General features: G+C 30.0%; 6 protein-coding genes across 6 annotated transcripts; 1 reads left to right on the forward strand and 5 right to left on the reverse strand.

The window, feature by feature from the left end:
* Window positions 1-1097: 1097 nt before the first annotated feature.
* OCT59_000006 (uncharacterized protein) lies at window positions 1098-2067 on the reverse strand. Its single transcript, XM_025321902.2, has one exon. The coding sequence runs from the start codon at window positions 2006-2008 to the stop codon at window positions 1571-1573; it is 438 nt and encodes a 145-aa protein (XP_025167678.1). The 5' UTR covers window positions 2009-2067; the 3' UTR covers window positions 1098-1570.
* Window positions 2068-2709: 642 nt separating this feature from the next.
* OCT59_000007 (uncharacterized protein) lies at window positions 2710-6337 on the forward strand (the record flags this gene model as incomplete). The annotated part of the gene is made up of 9 exons (XM_066138530.1): window positions 2710-3191; window positions 3268-3423; window positions 3508-4190; window positions 4257-4625; window positions 4697-5122; window positions 5208-5389; window positions 5452-5561; window positions 5646-6132; window positions 6212-6337. The coding sequence occupies 9 exons, from the start codon at window positions 2710-2712 to the stop codon at window positions 6335-6337; spliced, it is 3021 nt and encodes a 1006-aa protein (XP_065988015.1).
* A 5395-nt stretch (window positions 6338-11732) lies between these two features.
* On the reverse strand, window positions 11733-14298 carry OCT59_000008 (uncharacterized protein; the record flags this gene model as incomplete). The annotated part of the gene is made up of 6 exons (XM_066138531.1): window positions 11733-12803; window positions 12968-13520; window positions 13583-13646; window positions 13724-13927; window positions 14002-14025; window positions 14121-14298. The coding sequence occupies 6 exons, from the start codon at window positions 14296-14298 to the stop codon at window positions 11733-11735; spliced, it is 2094 nt and encodes a 697-aa protein (XP_065988016.1).
* A 1546-nt stretch (window positions 14299-15844) lies between these two features.
* Window positions 15845-16910, reverse strand: OCT59_000009 (uncharacterized protein; the record flags this gene model as incomplete). The annotated part of the gene is made up of 3 exons (XM_066138532.1): window positions 15845-16172; window positions 16266-16272; window positions 16436-16910. The coding sequence occupies 3 exons, from the start codon at window positions 16908-16910 to the stop codon at window positions 15845-15847; spliced, it is 810 nt and encodes a 269-aa protein (XP_065988017.1).
* Window positions 16911-16978: 68 nt separating this feature from the next.
* On the reverse strand, window positions 16979-17310 carry OCT59_000010 (uncharacterized protein; the record flags this gene model as incomplete). The annotated part of the gene is made up of 2 exons (XM_066138533.1): window positions 16979-17198; window positions 17267-17310. The coding sequence occupies 2 exons, from the start codon at window positions 17308-17310 to the stop codon at window positions 16979-16981; spliced, it is 264 nt and encodes an 87-aa protein (XP_065988018.1).
* Window positions 17311-17641: 331 nt separating this feature from the next.
* Window positions 17642-18956, reverse strand: OCT59_000011 (uncharacterized protein; the record flags this gene model as incomplete). Its single annotated transcript, XM_066138534.1, has 4 exons — window positions 17642-17808; window positions 17884-18054; window positions 18148-18673; window positions 18759-18956. The coding sequence occupies 4 exons, from the start codon at window positions 18954-18956 to the stop codon at window positions 17642-17644; spliced, it is 1062 nt and encodes a 353-aa protein (XP_065988019.1).
* Between the last annotated feature and the right edge of the window lie 18 nt (window positions 18957-18974).

Raw genomic sequence — 18974 nt, forward strand, 5'->3', positions numbered from 1 at the left:
AATTGTGTTTACAATGATACCAAAAACGTTATGCAAAATGACAAAATGACGAAATTAGAAATGATGTAGATCGGAATGAAATACAGTATATATCCGTATCACATATGGCAGCAATGGCACAGTCGCGTTTTTAGGAATAACTCGAAGAAAAAAAAATATATATATCAATAAAAGTGATTTAAAAATTCTAAAAGAGTTATCATATTTAGTTCTTTACATATAAAAAAGTAATGATATAGAAAAAAAAAAATTTTTTATTTATATTTTAAAAATAAAACAATTAAGTTTAATGTCATTATTTATTTTTAAGTTTTTGAACAAATAATAAAAAGAAAAAACGATTGAAACTTCTAAAAAAGTTAAAAATCCTTTCATTTCGGAGTTCACGTTAAAAGAACTCCACAACATTGTTACAAAAATAGAATTAAAAGGTGTTATTTTTTTTTCTTTTCTATTCGAATGTCCAAAAAAATCTTGATTAAATAAATTCGGAATATACCCTAAAAAAAATGTGATATAAGATTGTTTTCATTCCCCTATTTTTTAAAATTCTAACACAATAAAATAAACCAGTGACACATGAAATCTTGTGAAATTGAACTAATAAACGGGAATTCCGTCAAGAATGCAACCTTGGAAAAAAGAATTTTTTTTTTATCGTCTCATTCTTTATGTATAGATAAAACATAAAATAATTTTATTAGTGGATACGAATTTTATATAATGAATTAATGGTACAGCATATTTGTAATACGATCAACATCATTTACGGTAAATGACGTTTTTGGTATCATTAACTATAAACATAAATAATTTCTATTGTTTCATTCCTTCGGTGTTATTGATGCAGCATTATTATTAGTTGTGCAAATGAAATTTCTAAATTCAAATTTTTCCTTGATTACTAAAATATTGATATTTATAATATTATTAAAATGAGATTGTAAATATACAAAAATGTTTAAATTTACGGCCCAAATATCCGAAAGAACATAATCTTATTAATGTATCACATCAAATTACGTACATAAATGGGATTTAACAAAAATCAATGAGTTTACTTTTTCAAAAGAAAAAAAATGCATGTATTTTAATTTTCAATTTTATTTTTTATTTTTGAATCTTCAATGTAATTTTGTAATAAATAAAATTAGACAATTATGTTTTTCAAATTATAAAATTCAAATTTTAATTGTAACGGTTTCTCTTAATTATGAATGTTTTAAATAATTTTACTTGTTTAAATTGACCTGACACAATTTTAAAATTAACATGTGGTTAACAGGGACATAATTTTATTTTATTTCATTATAAATTCCATTAAGTACGAGACTTTTTTAATATAAATTCTGCTACAGTACACATTACAAGTAGAAAAATTTTCATAATGTAGAAGATAGAATTAAAAATTCGTGGTAATAAAAGATCCGTCCTCGATAATAAAATTAAAATGTATTTTTGTTATTGCATTATATTCTCGAATTTGTTAGGGGGATATTAAGGCATGCTCTATGTAACAAATAAATCATCTATACCCCAACAAACAAACCAACGTTGTACAATAGTATATTTAAAAGTTTGCCGCACCATTTTCACCGTTACCCTGAACCATTGTATATGGGTCAAGAACAGGATGGCTGCCACAAGTAAGTTGAAGATCGCTAAATGTATGATTGAAAGGACGAGTAGAACCATCCTTATTAATTTGTACATTTAATCCCTTTGTGAGATCAAAGATGACTTTATTGTTTTTAACAATCGTAAAATTGTAATGACAACCATGTCGGAAACCTTTAGAGAAAGCGCCAAAAACGGTAGTTCTGCCGTCTTCGTGTTGAAAATACGTAACGGTACCTCTGAAAGGACCTGAGAGGTGAGTACTGTTAAAATTCGCAAACGCCGTTGTGCACTCACACCACCTTTTATTAAGGGTGGGTGAGGCGGAAGAGATGGTAACAGTGAATAAGAAAATATAGGCTAAAAAAGTCAAATACAAAAGTTTGTTCATTATGAAATGATTTTTTTGAAGAAGAAATTTTATTCTTTAAAATAAATATTTTGTTCGATGAGGATATGAAGATGAAAATTTTCACCCTTTTTATATCTTCAAACAATCCGTGAGATCATTAATGATAATGCATAATATGCGTCTTGCGTCCTTAATTCTTTTATTGAATCTTTTACTTTTAGCAATTGGTCTAGAAATTTGGGGTCCATAAATATATTTAATAATAATAGGGAAGGAAATTCTAAAAATAACGATTGTAGGTTCCACTTTTGCTTTACCCGCATAAAATGTGATTATATCGAACTGGTTTGAGCAACACATGTCGATCCTACTATCACATACATGATTTGCATTTCCAGATATGTTTGTAAGGTAAAAATTGTCAAAAACCGGTTTAAACCCAGTTCCAAACTATGCCAAGAAAACTTTTGCCAGAATAAATCTATAATATTAAATCAATGAAAGTCCTTTTTCTTTATTTTAGGGTCTTTTAATGTTTGCATCCCATGGGAGGACACAATATAACCACTTTTGGAGGAAATTAAACCATATCACGATTAGTAAAAAATTTTTTTATTCATTGCTTTCACGGACGGAATACAGGTAAAATTACCGAAATTTCCATTTGATTTGAATTTAAGATTATATAAATTCATGCATCATCTCAAGCCCTCACTGAGTTGTCAAGGCATTCCTCCAATATGAAATTAAATTTACTTTTATCAATTTTATCAATAATTTTATTTTCAACCTTAGTAACTTCAGATTCTAATATAACATATACGGAAAATGTAAATAACACTCAACTTCTAGTATATAAGTTAATAAATTATGAAGATAATACGGTAGTTGCTCAAATACTTCGTATAAATAATAAAATTGATACAAGTTATGGGAGACTTGGATACTTAGATAATTATTTATCACTACGCATTTTTTATCCCAATGGAACTATTAAACCAATCGATCTTTCGATCGATGATTTGAAAATACAGCCTTTGAATTTTCATATTTTCTCATATAATAAGGTTGAACCTGGCCTTGGAATTCGATGCCCTATTGAAATTTACGCCGTGAAAAGTAATTTTATATTAGTAACTTATATAGTGGCTGAGGATGCAAACAATTCTTCAACGTATTATGAATGGGCATTGACACTCGACTTTAATGGAAATATCCGCAGGTTAGGGAAAACTGATATAACCTTTTGGAAGGAAATGAAGCATATAATGTACTTTCTTTTATTTTTCTTTTTATAGTAATTTTAAACTGGGTCCTAGTTTCCTTGACGCGAAATATGGTAATATATGGCTACCAAACGTTGCTCAATATATACCAAATGCTGATAATGAGAAGGGATTTCTACGTTCAGCATCTAAGGGTATTAGCGATGTTAACTTGCAGCAATTGATAATGTAATTTACCATGTTAATAAGAATAAAATAAAAAATTTTAATGTGTAGTTTTAATTTGTAATTTTTTTTTTCTTTTTTATGAAGAACTGAAGATGGGATAATTAACCAGCTTGCGGAATTGGATATACCTTTTCCAGCAACGAATAATTTAGTTTCAACAATTGCGACATTGGACGGAAATTACGCGATTATTTATTCTAATAATACGAATTCAACAACAGACCCTCAGAATCCTCTTCCGACACAAGGAGGAATTTATGCTCAATTCATAGAAATTAAAGAAAATATAGTAAAATATGAACCGGTTGTCCTTTATCAAACTACAATTCCATTAGTTTTTAATTATCTCATCTGTAGTATCAATTATGCAGGAACTGGTCATGTTTGTGTATCAACTTTTACTCTAAACAATCAAGACAATTCAACCATTTATTATTTAACAGTACAATTTCTTTCAAGAGGGTCTGTGTTTATTGCCACTGCTTCTAAAACTGGTCAAATCCAAGGAATCTTACAATATAACGTTAGATCATTACGTTACGGAGGCTTTTTCTTTTGTGGTATACAACAATTAGTTCAAACTAATATTTATGGTTATGTTTTGGAGGACAACGGTAATCAGATTCCTTGGAACCTTATAAATCCCACTGTATCAAATATTCGATTCACTCATGTAATTTTACCAAACAACACACTTGTGTTTCCTCAACCGGAGGGAGGTCAATCTTGGAATTTGATCTTTACTGATTTACCTAAACTTCAAAAAGGTAAAATAACAACTAAAAAAAATTTTTTTTAGCTTTTCTAACTTTACAAATACTACAAATATCTAGATGCTGGTTATGAGAATATAGTTATCAATGCCACAATTCCAACAATTGGTCAGCTGATTGATGCAACCACAACTAACTTCCTTATAATCACGTATAATCAACAAATTGATTTAACAAATGGCACAATCACCATTTTCCAAAGTAATGGTTCTGGTCCTGGGATTATACGTCAAATCGTTAATGGCATAGAAAATTCAAAATATGTATCATTTATTGATAGTAATACTGTTAATATTACAGTAATTGATAGTACATTTAATAATCTTGGTGCAACATACTATGTTAAGATTACAAACGCTTTTGTATCGAGCCACTTCTATTCTGAGCCTCTTTTTGGCTTAAGTCATGATACTTGGCATTTCACAACACGTAAGCAGTTTTTCTTCTATGTAAAATGACAATCGAATTTCATTATACAAAATTAATTAATTTTTAATTAGTCGCAAATGAACAAGAAGAAGAAAGTAAAATAAGTAAAATTAAAGGAAAAATTCAATGGTATATGGATGACATTAGTGGACAAGTCAGACTGAGCCAAGACGGAACCGCTTTTTTTGACGGACTTAATCGTAACCAACGAATAGAATTTTTTAATAATTTAACACAAGAAATAGCCAATGCACTTGCTATTACACCGGGACGAATAACTACCTCTTGGAAATTTCAAATTGACACCTCACTTCCTAACGATCAAAAAAAATATCTTTTATCCATTAATATTAAAAAAGGTAGCCATCCGACGGATAGACGAGTTGATCTCGTCGTTAAGGATTTAGACACTATGATTAAGAATATGGAGATCACTACTTTAATGTCTGGATATTCTTCAAAATACTTGGATCCAAATTTTGGATATGAAGGCTTTCGTAAATATTCACTTTTTTTTTTGAAAAAGATTTCTGACGATAATTGATCAAATTAAACATTTTTTTTTTATTAACTTGTAAACAGCTAGATGGATTGACGAAAATAGAAATAAAATCATCATAACATTTGCGGGCTTTGTGTTTTTGACTCTGCTTGTCTTTTTGTCTATAATTTATGATAAAAAAAGAGGTCAAAGTTTTTGTAGTATATTTAGTATATTTCTTTCTGATTTAAAAGATTTAAGAAATGATAAGAATGATCATAAGGTAAAATAAAGTCACTACATTTTAATCGAGAAAATGAAATGCTAACATGTAACTTAATCTAGGCAAACCATTTAAAAATTTATAAGTATGGACACATTATTGCATCATTTGTGACGGACCTTCTTTTCGCTACAGTCGACTCTAAAAGTATCCAAAATATTTTTTATGTGAGGTAATTAATTTTTGAACAAAATTAATTCTTATTTTTTAAAAAAATAGAGTTCAAAATACTTACGATAATAAATTTTTTTCCAAGTGTTTTCTTTATAACATTTCCATATATTGTAAGGTTAATATTTTGTATTAGATTTATACTTGAGGAGACAGTCTCAGAAGTAGTAGTTCCGGTCGATTCAGAAAGAGGAGTACCGACCAATTCAGGAAATGAAGATTCGACCAGTTCAGAAAAAGATTGCATTCAGAAAAATTCAGGAAATGAAGTTTTGATCAGTTCAGAAATAGATCCAAAACAGAAAAATTCAGGAAATGAAGTAGTTCCGATTAGAATTTGGTTAAAAAATGAAAATGATGATAGGTCGAAATATAGAGTTAGAAAAATCATATTAACAGCAATAATAATAATAGCAGGAGTTGATTTTGCAGCTTTAGATATACTTGAATCAAAACATGAATGGTTTGGATTTAAATTTAATGCGAAGAAATCTGAAAAATCTCAACGTATAATCGATAAGGGAGATTCATTTGTTAACTTTATTGAAGAAATTCCTAAACTCGTTATTAAGGTATGTATTTTTTTTTTTGCATAACTTTTTTTTTAAAATCAAAATTCAAATAAATTTATTACTTTTTTTTTATTAATAGGCTTACCTTTTGAGTCAGGTGGTTAAATTTAGTTACATAACAGTACTTAGTTTAACATTTTCTACTTTTTCTATTATAAAACTCTTTAGAGAATTTCTTATAAAAATATTTTATAAGACAGTGTAGGAATTTTGAAATGAGAGAAATAAAAAAATAATGCAAGTTAATAAAAGAGTTTTTACGTTTTTTATTTAACGCCATCCAATTACATTTTCTAAATGTTTTCACAAATAAAAATTCTGGGATTGTTGTTATATTTGCCTTTTAAATATTATCATAAAACTACATTAGTGTTTCAAGAATCTTTCGTAATCATTTAATGAATCACATCTAATATGAAAATTTGAAAACTTTATTTCAAATATGAAAGTGTCACTGAAAATTCGCTGCGTCACACTGCACCGTCAACCTGAGACATGAATTTGAATGTTATGTGTGCTACTGGATATAACGAATCGTCTGTTCTAGAGGATTTAGTTCGGTATATAGTGAATTCGTTATCTAAAATACCGAACCTGTCCTAGATAATTCTGGCCGACTTTATAAGTACCGGCCAGAATTATAATTTCGTATAACATAAAACCAATCATAAATGATAATTCTGGAAAGCACTATAAATTTGGCCCAAATTAATTTAATATCACATGACCGTTCGGTATAAATAATATCTAGGGTTAGATAAATAAACGGGGGGTCCAACTCAAATGTTACACAGACTGATCAGTGATCGCCATTCGCCAGAACTGAAGCCATATGTAAATTACTATGTGTTACTATTAAAATTAAATATTACCCCATGTTTAAATTGAAAGATCTGCCGATAATCAATATAATCTATGAAAAAAAATGATAAATCGGTAATGACGAAATGTGAAACTACACGAAAATATATTTTTTTTTTTGAAATATTCTGTCTATATTTTTTAAAATTTTGGATCGGCTGTTTGAAATACCTCAAAAACATATAAAAGTTTATTACACACTTGAAAATAATACATAATAAAAGAAGAAAAAGCTATTTTAAAATGTTTTACGTAAAAATATTTAGTATATACTTGTTGAAATCTCGAAAAAAAAGGATATAATTTTAACTTTCTATCATAAAAGAGCAAAAAACATATAAAATTAAGAACAAAGCAACCAGTGATCTAATTTTAATGAAAAAACTTCGCCTATATAGAGCTAGCATATACAATCTTGGCTTCTGGGATCGGCTGCTTTTCTATGTGTACGTGTTGAAAAAATAAAAAAAAAGTGAAATTTTAATATGAAAATTCGTTTGTGTAACCAATTTATGAGAGTGACAGTTCTGGTGGTCAATGATTTCAATCAGGAACCTTAATAGATATTCTGATTTACAAATGACAAATGTATAAAATAAAACTTAGATGTTGAATAATATCTTCGATTCTTGATTGAGTACTTTAATATTTCCATTTTTTAGTTTCTATTTTACCTTCTTTTGCCACGTCACCTATTTTTGCAATAAAAATAAAAATTAAATAAACGTTTAAACAAAAAATTCTTTTTATTTTTAAGTGTCTTTTCTTCTATGATATTATCACTTCAGTTTAACATTCAAATAACTTCATTTCCTGAAAACATTTATTCAGTAAAAAATGATTATTATAAGCAACAAGACAACTTTACTAATAAAAATTAGCTAATTTAAAAAATAAAAACAATAAATAAACAAATGTAATAAATAATATTTCGGCAAATGTTCATATGACGAAATGGCTTCGGTGAAATGTCCATTCGGCGAAATGCCCTGATACCGCTGAAAGGTAAAAGTTTCAGCCTAAACTAACCTCCCTTACCTAACCCAAGATACTCCAACGTCTACGTTATCTTTAAGGATAAGTATTTCTGCCTAAACCAACTTCCCTTACCCTAACCCTAATATACTCTAACGTCAATGTTATCTTCAAAGATAAGTATTTCAGCCTAAATTAACTTTCCTTACCCTAAGATACCCTACTCCAAAGATGATTGCTTGAGAATATAAGGAATTTATAGATGTTAATTCAAATTAATAAATCCTGTGCGTGATCATCATTAGATATGTAGATTTTATATGAAAAGTCTAAATGAAAAATTTTAAGGAAGTAAATTAGTACATATTTAAAATAAAACTAATAAAACTAAAAATTTACACAAATCTATATAAAATTATTTTACACATAAAATTAGATTCACATGAAATCCATATTGGATCTTTAAAACTATATCCAATATAGATTTTTACGGTTACGGTACATTTCGCCGAAGCCATTTCGCCGATAGGCATTGATAGTAAAGTACTATTAGTTCCGAAGCAAGAGAAATAACGAAAGAATTGGAAACTGACAATACTGTATGTCGTGTCAAATTAGGAATCACTAGGATTCATATTCGCTTTCAGCTTTTCCTATCTGGTCGAGAGTTTACAATTGTAATTTTTTTACTTTTATTTTATTAATATATAAAAATTTAAATAAGATCACCATTTTCATTTCGGCGATGCATTACTTTTGACTATCATTGTATACACGAGTCAAGAAAGTAAATCGTATAAGGTCAAGAATGCAATATTTGCATGATAGAAATATTTATTAATTAAAAAAAATTATAGATGTAATTTCTTTACAGCGAAAAAATAAAATAACTAATACATTCACTAATAAATAATTTAACTCAAAAATTCAAAGTGACCAAACTTCATTAGTCAATAGCATGAGTCAGTAAGGGCACTACAATAAAGACCATACGCGCAATCAAAATCAGTTTCACATACTTCATCATAACCACAATCTCTATTGAAGCCACCAGGTGTACAACGTTTCATGAGAAGACTAGATCTAACTACAAATGAAAATGTTAAATGCATGAGAAAATAGAAAGATAAAAAAACTATAAATAAAAATAATTAATCTCTTACCCTCATGGAGAGGCAATGCATGAACTGTCAGACCATGGATGGTACAAATAAGAATGATAAACAAGAAAATATATTTCATTGCAAAATATTGAGAATTTTTGTTCTGTAATATTTTTTTTTGTTCGGTAATATTTTGTTCGGTAATATTTTGTTCGGTAATATTTTGTTCGGTAATTTTTTTTTGTTCTGTGTTTTTTTTAATCAGTCCCTGTATATATAAGAAAAAGCAGAATATGAAGACTATATCATTTACAGAAATAAAATGAAATTTTTTATGAGAAAGCCAATTTAAAAATTATTATGAACAAAGATCAACTAATTTTTCTACATTTTACAAATGACCAATTTAATACCTAGATAAGTAATTATTTAATTATTATGAACTAATTTTTCTCCATTTTACAAATGATCAATTACATGTGATATTTTACAACGTGTTTCGGATTTCAAAAATTATTACGGATCCGTAGATAAGGAAAAAAAAGTAATTATTAATTTATTTTCCTTAAAACATGTTCAATATTTCAAGATTTTACCTTCCATGGCCGGTATAAGAACCGTAGCAAAAAAAATGATAGTGAGCGTTAAAAAGATAGGAAATTTCATTATGCGTGAAATATTTCGATTAAAAGTTTAAAATTGTATTTAATCATTTACTAATATTACAATCTTTTTAAATGGGATATATATATACATATTTTTGGGGATCACTTAAAAATCCTGACACCCATAATATCAACAGTCTATAATCTCGTCACCCAAAATCCCAATAAATGCAAATCCCGATTGAATCAAAATCCTGACCCTGTCTGAGATTCGATCAGATGAATTTGAGATTATTAGCAACAATAATAATGGTATTTATAGTGATGTTAATGAACAAGCATTGGATTTAACAGAGACCGGCAAGTATAACCTTTATGGTAATCGGGATGGACCAGTTAATCCAAACTATTGATATATTCACATGGTACACATATGTATAAGATGTATGAGAAATGGTGCTTTGATATACGTTAATATGTACAATCTCGTAAATCCATTGGATTCCTATTTTTATACTTCATCAATCACCTATGGTACAATTTCGCAAATCCCTGTTTAAACGGATAGATTGAGAGTTGACGTGTCTTATGAGCCAATTCCAAAAAATGAAAATCTAACAAGTGCATCCGGGAACTTAAATACCTAGAAAGGTAATATGACATCCATTTATATCAAATGTTAAAATGAAATTATATGTTTATTAACTTGTATACTCCACGTAAACTTTAGATACAAAAAATAAACTTATCTAGGTAAAGGAGTTATTCGTAATTGTCTTTCTTATTTTGGAGAATATATTGCGTCCAAGAAATTTCTAAATATGTTAACACTACGTCATTACTTTTATACTACCATCTTATTTGCCGGATACTTAGTCATACCGAAATTATTGTACAATAAGTTTGAGCATTCAACTTACGATCATTGATTTGTAATTACAAATTCTCAACTACGAGACCATGACCTGAAGGTCACGATTGCTCTATTTCATTGTTTTCGACGATATAGTGAACACATATATACAGATGGATTATATTATCAATAATACTACTATTACTAGTGTCTTATTTCCTGCACTTAAACGAATCACTTTGGAATCCCATCTAAAACTGGATTCATTCCTAAAGAATTTTGTAACATATGATATTTTTTGGAAATACATAATTCATGTTTACAAAAAAAAATGTGTACGATTTTCTGGATATCACACCCCCTCGAAGAGGTGAACGAAGAAAAATAGGGGTTTCTATCAAAGAGGCGGTTTACTTTTCATTTCAATAATAGTAAGTATTTATTGATTCGATAGTTAGTTGGGTATGTGTCCAAGAAATTTTCAAATGCGCTAACATTATGTCTATTATTCTACGCCAAAAGCAAGAAGCGAAAAAATAATTAACATACTTTTATTGCAAAACAGAAATAACCAAAGGAGGACCACCAGCTAATGACCATTAAACACAGAAAGAAGATAATATATTGGGAGAAGTGGGTTTATATTGATGTGGGAAGGAAACGTAGTACAGTGACACCTCTCTAAGTGCACCCCCCTTGGGACCATAGTAAAAAAATAGTAGAATGTGCACTTAGAGAGGGTGTGCATTTATAGAGAGTAAAATATTAAGAGCTCTTATAAGTTGGGACCAGGTCCACCGTGCACTTAAAGAGAATTTATATAGTGCGTGCACTTATAGAGGGTGCACTTATAGAGGTGTCACTGTAGTATTGACAAATCTGTTTGTTATATTTGATGATGGGAAGAAAATAATTGTAAATGCCCATGTGCCAAATAAAACTTATATCTCAGTTCAAGTTATGCAAGTGAACAAAAAAAAACCCGATAATTATAAGCGCAACCATAATTTAATGCAAACGTACATAACATTTTATACTTTACACATAAATTAAAATTAATACTTGTATTATAGCAATAAAACTAATCATTCTTACATTAAAAGATTTTTTTTTTTGTTCTACTTTAAAACATTGATATAAAGCCTAAAGCAAACATAACACACCTACAAGAAGACTAAAGCTTGATTCTTTCAGAGCATATCCCTAATTTTCGATTAAATGATCGGGTGCATATATTTCAGTGCCTTGTACATCAAATGGGAAAAAGTCTAATTTTTGCCTTTTATCCGCCCCTGGGTTCACATTATGAAAATGATCCTCACTAATATATGGCCGTTTTGCAATAACAGTATCCATAGAAACATCACCAATACCCTTAATAGTATTTTTTAACCTATTTATATCCCAAAAATTGGGATTGATATCCCTAGTAAGAGAAAATGTGGCTCGTGCTGAAAAAACGGGGCCAAAGTAGCTCTTAAAATTGTCTTTTGAGACGATCAGAATTTCTGGTAAATTTTCACTCCCCTCGTATGGTTGTGTAGTAAATATGATCGTTATGTCTCTATACTCTTGAAGCTCAGAATGTTCGACGCTATTAAAATTCTTCTCGTCTTCATCACTAACATTTTTCTCAGTCATCTTCTTTGAGCCATAATCCCATTGGTTTTGACCCATTATGAGATAAAAAACTCCAGATACATCTTCCATAACATAAAATATGTCTGAAGATTCAGCAGAAGTACCATTAACAACAACACAATGCCCATTATTCCAGGGGATCTCTGAACCATGCGTCAAATTTAAATTTAATGGAAATTGCTCTCTCGACTTATATATACCGAGCTCTTTCAATTTCATAACAATATCCAAGTTTTCTTTCGTTCCATAAGCACCAGGATGTAGATTTCGAAGGGATAGCTCATTTTTCCCCATTTTAATGGCCAGATTGACGTAAAAGGAAATGTGATGTGCTACAAATAATTCCCATTCTTGCCAATACATATTATTATTTACATCAACAATCTTTAAGATATCATTATAAATGCAAACAAAAAAAAATGGCATTTCAATAAGGAACAAATTTTGACCGCCATATGGAGAGAGAGAAAAATGCCCGTCGGTTTGCAGATCTCTGACTGTTGTCCCTTTATTATCTAAGCACTTATTTTTTTTAACAGGGATCCCCTCAACGCAATGATACAAAAGATTCATGAAAAGTTCCTTTTCACCGTAAACCTTTCTATTAATGGCGTACATTTCTTGAAGATCACTCTTAACGATTGAGAAAATTTCATCACAATCATAATTTAGTTTCTCAAAGAATTCTTTTCCATTATCACATAATGTTTTAAAACATACGTCAAGGAGTCGTTCAAGTGCACGAGGCAAACCTCCAGTATCTATCAGAAGTTGTAAAAGTGGAGCCACTTAAATACGTGTTTTGTTATTGGTGGTGCTACGCCTTTTGTTTTGGGTGCTGCGTCTTTTTTAATTGGTGCTTCAAAGTTTAATAATGTTGTTGGTGCTTTAAATTTTGTCGCAAAATGGTCCATAATTAGAATCATCGATTTAATGTCCAATAATGGACAATCAACAAACTGAAATGAGATACCCGTAACTTCTCTTTGTTTAGCAATAGCTCGTGGTGCTGTTCCTGAGAGGAATGGTTGTATAAAAGTAGAATATTCTTCAGTCGTGAATTTTGTAATGCAACGGATCATATTCCCAAAGAATTGGTTTGTTTTATTTTGTGCACCCCATTTATCAATCATTTGAAATTCATCAATATGAAGATACAAGAATAATTTTTGATTGTTGGAGAACTTCAAAGATTCATAGTAATAATAAATGACGGAATCAAAAATGAAAATATCTTTGCCGTACTGAAGAGCTCTAGAGCGGAACACTTGGAATGTGGTGTCGTATTTTTTTTCAATGAAGAATGCATAAGCAATCCACAATCCAAGAATTACCTCTAATTTAAGTTCGCTGTCATATCCACTAAGGTAAAAACCATTCCCGAAATTCATATAGAGATATTCAAAATGTACATCGCCCCATTCTTCTGGAGGTTTTTGATGTAATCAAAAAGTTCTATTCCAAATCGAGTTTTTCCTATTCAAGGAATTTCAGATACAGATGGCAATCTATATAAATCATTTAGAAAAGACATAAGAAACTAAGAAACTTACCTATCCCGGGGGCTCCTGCGCTGACGATACACCAATAATTCGAATTGCTTCTCTTTCTCCTAACATTAGCTACTGCGGTTTCTTTAATTTTAACCGTCGCCTCTCTAAAGTCACGTTGTTGCAGTGGCATGTCATTTGATTCGTAAGATGATTTAGGCTTACGCTCTTTCAAATCCTTCGTAATTTCTTTAATAATTTCTCCAACTAAAGAGAGGCGGTAAATTTACATTAAAATCGGTATTAGAATAGTTCAAGCAATAAAGATTGTGCGCGCTTACTGGTTTTCCCGGTTTTCAAAGAACCTAATTGTTTGAAAAAAAAAAATCATGATTGGGAATGTGATGTAAACAATAAAATCGATTTTTGTTTGAGAGGTAAAACGTTGAGAAGCACTTACCAGTGATGATGGAGGTGATGGCGATGATGTGAATGTTAGACGGTTTAAAATTTTTATGATCTAATTCATCTTGAAAATATTCTTCAAACAGTTCTTGGAGTCCCATTTCTTTTCCACCAAGTTTTTGTACAATGTCTTCTTCGGTAGAAACATTTTTATCTTTGATCTCTCTTTTCATGACATTAACTTTCCAAAGTTTCCCTTACTACAAATATCATTTTTGAGAAGTACACCTGTAAGTTCGCTTAAGTAGACTTTTTGTTGATGATCACCTTGTTGAAGAAAGGTGCACTTTTCAGTATTATCATTGAAAAAGGAAACCGGAATTAGAATATCAGAGTTTAGAAGTAAACAATTGAACGACTGTGCCATTTCGATGATATTGCTAATAAGAGTGAACAAATGTAAGTCAAAAAGAAGTAAGTTGAAGTAAGTTAAAAAAAGTTGAAAGAGTTTTTTGGAGGTATATATACTTGTAAAAACTTCATTTTGACTAGACGCGGTGGCTTGTTATAAGTTTATCAGGCGAAAGAAATGAATCGCATCTCATGAGTAATTATCACGAGTATTTATTAATTACTATTACGCAATTTTTCGGTTGTACAGTTGACTATATTTGACTAATGTGGCTTTTTGTATAAAAAAAATAAAACGCAGTAACTCTCTTACTCCGACGCAAAAGTATCGGACTTGTCCTCGTGGTATTTTCTTGACCTGATCAAAAATGCAGATCTATGCATAACAATAAATGTATTTTTCTTGACCCGATCCAAATAATGGAATTTTCTTGACCCATAAATATAATCAAGTATTTTCCCGAAAAAAAAATCCGAATTTTTCGGAATTCTATGTACACTTCCGAAGATAAAAAAATTTGCCACTGAGAATTACCCTTTTAGGCTGATCTGTGGCTTGTGCTTAAACCATAATCATGTGTTTTTCAGAAAGAATATTCCGAAAGTTTATATTAACTATATCTGGTATATTATCATAGTTTACTCCTGAACGCTAAAAAAAAAAATATTTTCGATTTTAATTTCATATAAACGAGCAATTATAATGTGTGTACTTGGTCTTTGATATTTTTCGTGGACTTGTAACTTGTGTATGACCTTTTATTTTAATTTATTTGATCTTAATACATGGGCAATAATATGGTCTTTCGCGTCTAATGAGCAATTTAATTCATGTATAGCGGCCTCTTATTTTAATTTTTAATGGGTAATGTTAATTCATATTCTTATTTGATTTTAATACTTTTTCATGGACAATTTTAATTTATGTCTTTCCATTTGATCTCTAATATTTTTCGTAGGAATTTTTATTTATGGTGATGGTCTGATTTCTAATGAGCAATTATAATTCATATATAGTGGTCTTTCTATTTGATCTTTAATATTTTTATGAGTAATTTTAATTTATATATGGCGGCTTTCATATTTTGATCTTTAATACCTACCCTTTCGTGAATTTAATTTATGTATGATGGTCTTATTATTATTTGATCTTTAATATTTTTTTTGTGAGCGTGCGATAGTCTTTTCATTTAATTATTCACAGATTTTTAATTTATATGTAATAAATGCAATTTTTTTTTTGGAAAATATCATTTATTATATAAAAATATGCACAATTTAATATTTTACGTAGTTGAAAATAAAATGTTTATTTTGTATCACTAATATCAAAATATACAATTCACCAACCTGATACATATATTATTTCTAGTCTAGATTTTCATGTTTGTCCTTTCTTTCCAATTCTTTATTAATCCAATTTTTAATCACTGTTAATGTTGTATCACATTTAGGTATATCAATATTATTGTACATACGAGATACCATTGATTGATTAAAACCAATATCATTAAGAGAAATATCCCTTATTTCTCGAGCTATTCTATATTGACTTGGAACATCAAGGGTTTTCCTATAATCTAAAATTATTTTAAATTCTTTAAGTATCTTTGATTCTTTGCTTGTAAAAACTCGTGTTCTTTTAGGTTTCCATTGTTCATTTAATTTATCTTGATCTTGGGATTTGTGATTAGAACTAGAATTATAAAATGTATTAGTATTATCGGCAATATGCTATTATTGTTAATTTAATAATAATAATTAATATAAATAAATAATTATCTCCTACGCATTAACTTTTCAGCAATTAAATTTTGTGTTGATTTTAAGGTTTGAGTACGAATTCCAATATATTCATCAATAGGCAAATTCTTTTTACCAATATCCAAATTTTTGACAATATTATTTTCTACTTCTACTGTCGCCTGGTTCTATTCTTAATAGCCGGTACCAAATTACTCCATAAAACAATCGTCTTCCACCAAACTTTTTCTAAGTAGTTTTTTAAATTGACACTATAAAAAGGATTTATAATTGATTTTCCTGTGGTATCTAATTGTACTTCAATTTTAATATCTAATTGTAATATTAATAACTCGTAATTACTATGATGGTTTTGTAAAATCTTCAATAAAAAATTACCATCTTCCATAGTATATGTCCAAGCATTTAATTCATTACATTGTAACAAATTTGATATATATATTAAATCTTCGTTCTCATCTTCAAGATTTTGATTAGATTCAAAATTTAATTCCGGCAAATCATACAAATTATCATTATTAAAATTATTAAATCTATTTTTTCTAACCAAAATTACTTTTTCGTTAATTAAATTTAATTTTTTTTGTAGCATTAACCACTCCCATTTATCTATTTCATTTTCTACATCTTGAATATTTTCCTTTACTCTTACTGAATTCCACACTCGCATCACAAATTTTGCCAAAATTTCTCGATTATTACCATTTCAATTATAAATTTTTTTGATCTAATATGGTATCATATTGCTCTTATAGCATGTCCAAAGCACCAAGCAACTAAAATTTTAGAATTATCAAACTCTTGATTTGCTACAATATTTCCAACTATTCTTTTAAAATACTGATCTGGTGTCTTATTATTATATTCTTTCAACACTGCCACCAATATATTACGTGCACAATCAGTATTAATTAAGTAAGGAATAGAATTAACATTAAACAATTGTAATTCTTTTTGTCTATAAATATTCAAATAATGGCAAAGATTATTAGATTTGTTATAAGTTCAAATACATCTATAGGCGACGCATCTGATCCTTTACCTAATGAATAATGATGAGCCAGTTCCATGACACACCGAGTTGTTTCTCAAAATCACGAGATGATCGGCTAATCAGATTTCGGAAAAAATTCATAGATTTGCGATCATCCTTTTTTTCCCATATTCATATCAGGGCAAGCTATTAGGATAGGTTATCTCCCGCAGATCAAAGGAGTTTTTTATTCACATGCATGTAGATTAATTTACACAGTATTGCATATCAATTTCGCAGATGTAGTTAAAAAAAGGACAAAGTTCACTATGTGGACAAACTAATACTTTTTATTTATTTATGCATAATCAAAAATGAAAAATCTGGACACGCGTGTCCGGGCGCAGTAATGTGGCGCAGTAAACAAATTATTGATTTGCTCTCAAGACACCAGCTATTACATGATAAACATTATTATCAGATAAATTTAATATAAATCTAGCGGGAAAAGTTCTAATTCGTGCTATTTTCGATTTACCAATACCATTAAAAAGCTTATAGAGCTTCTCGGCCCTTTCCATCCTCTTTCGCAAAGCTTCATCAGAAAGTTCTGTTACGGAGATTTGTTTCCTAACTTCATCTTTAACGAGAGCTTCAGCTCCATACTTACCATGACTGGGTTTTAATTCCTTATATCGCAAGTGTAAAGCTTCTCCAAAGTCGAAATATCGATTGATGACATTCCGTGTTGCATCTTTATTTTTTTCTTCGGCTTGGTCTATCATACTGGATAGATGAAAAAAATTACCAGAGTTTAGTGACGCATTCGATTCTTCCAAATCTTCATTATTGGAATTATCGGTTAATAACTCTTCGATAAGTTTTTTCAGCATAGAAGGGACGCCTTCCTTATTAGATGTCTTCTGCTTCTTACTTGACGATTTTTCGGGTAAATCACTAGAGCGTTTCTGGGCGGTACTCGAAGCCTGTTCTACTGGAAACGATTCCATATCATCGGCTGAAGTACAGGTAGGACATCTTTTGTGTAGATCGTTAATACAATCTAAATGCACAGCATGTTTACAGGATAAAAAGACGGTATCTTTCTGGAAATCTATGGAGATTTCTTCGGAACATTTCTCACATATAGGGCGTTGGATTTGACCGCTAGAGAGTTCCTTTGAAATCGAGTCATCCACATTTTTGGAATTGCCAGGCGTAGTACTAACAACTTCAATAGGGCTGGTTGCCTGGTCAGAAGTTTCTTTAGTGGCCTCAATAGAACTTGATGCCTGGTCAGTAGTCTTGGACGAACTTTGTTCCTCTCCGCCTAATATCCCTAGTTCGTTCATAAGAATTACATCAGCGTCCTCATCCACGGGAGTTTGATCTCCTGAATCCACTTGCTTGGAGGTAGTATCTGTAGTCGGGGTTGTAGCCTTGTCTTGCGATCCCTTTTCCTTAAAAAGATCCGGAGAGAGAAAAGTTTCAATATCTCTATTACAATCCTTATTCGGGCATCGCACTTCTCCATTCACCAGATACTTTTCGAGACACTTCTGGTGAAATATGTGTCCACATGAAGCTAGGGTAAATTCTTTGTATGGCGGGTTCGATGCAGAATAAATCCCTTTTCCATATAATGAGCATGGATTCACATCCGGGATACTGATATGCCATAGCAAGAGTGCTAGTATAGCGGAGGATATTTTTTGCGAGCGCTACGATGTGTGTTCTATCCATACCTCTTCGTATACGGCT

The sequence above is a fragment of the Rhizophagus irregularis genome, chromosome 1 (genome assembly GCF_026210795.1).
Source record: "Rhizophagus irregularis chromosome 1, complete sequence".
Classification (NCBI taxonomy): Eukaryota; Fungi; Glomeromycota; class Glomeromycetes; order Glomerales; family Glomeraceae; genus Rhizophagus; species Rhizophagus irregularis.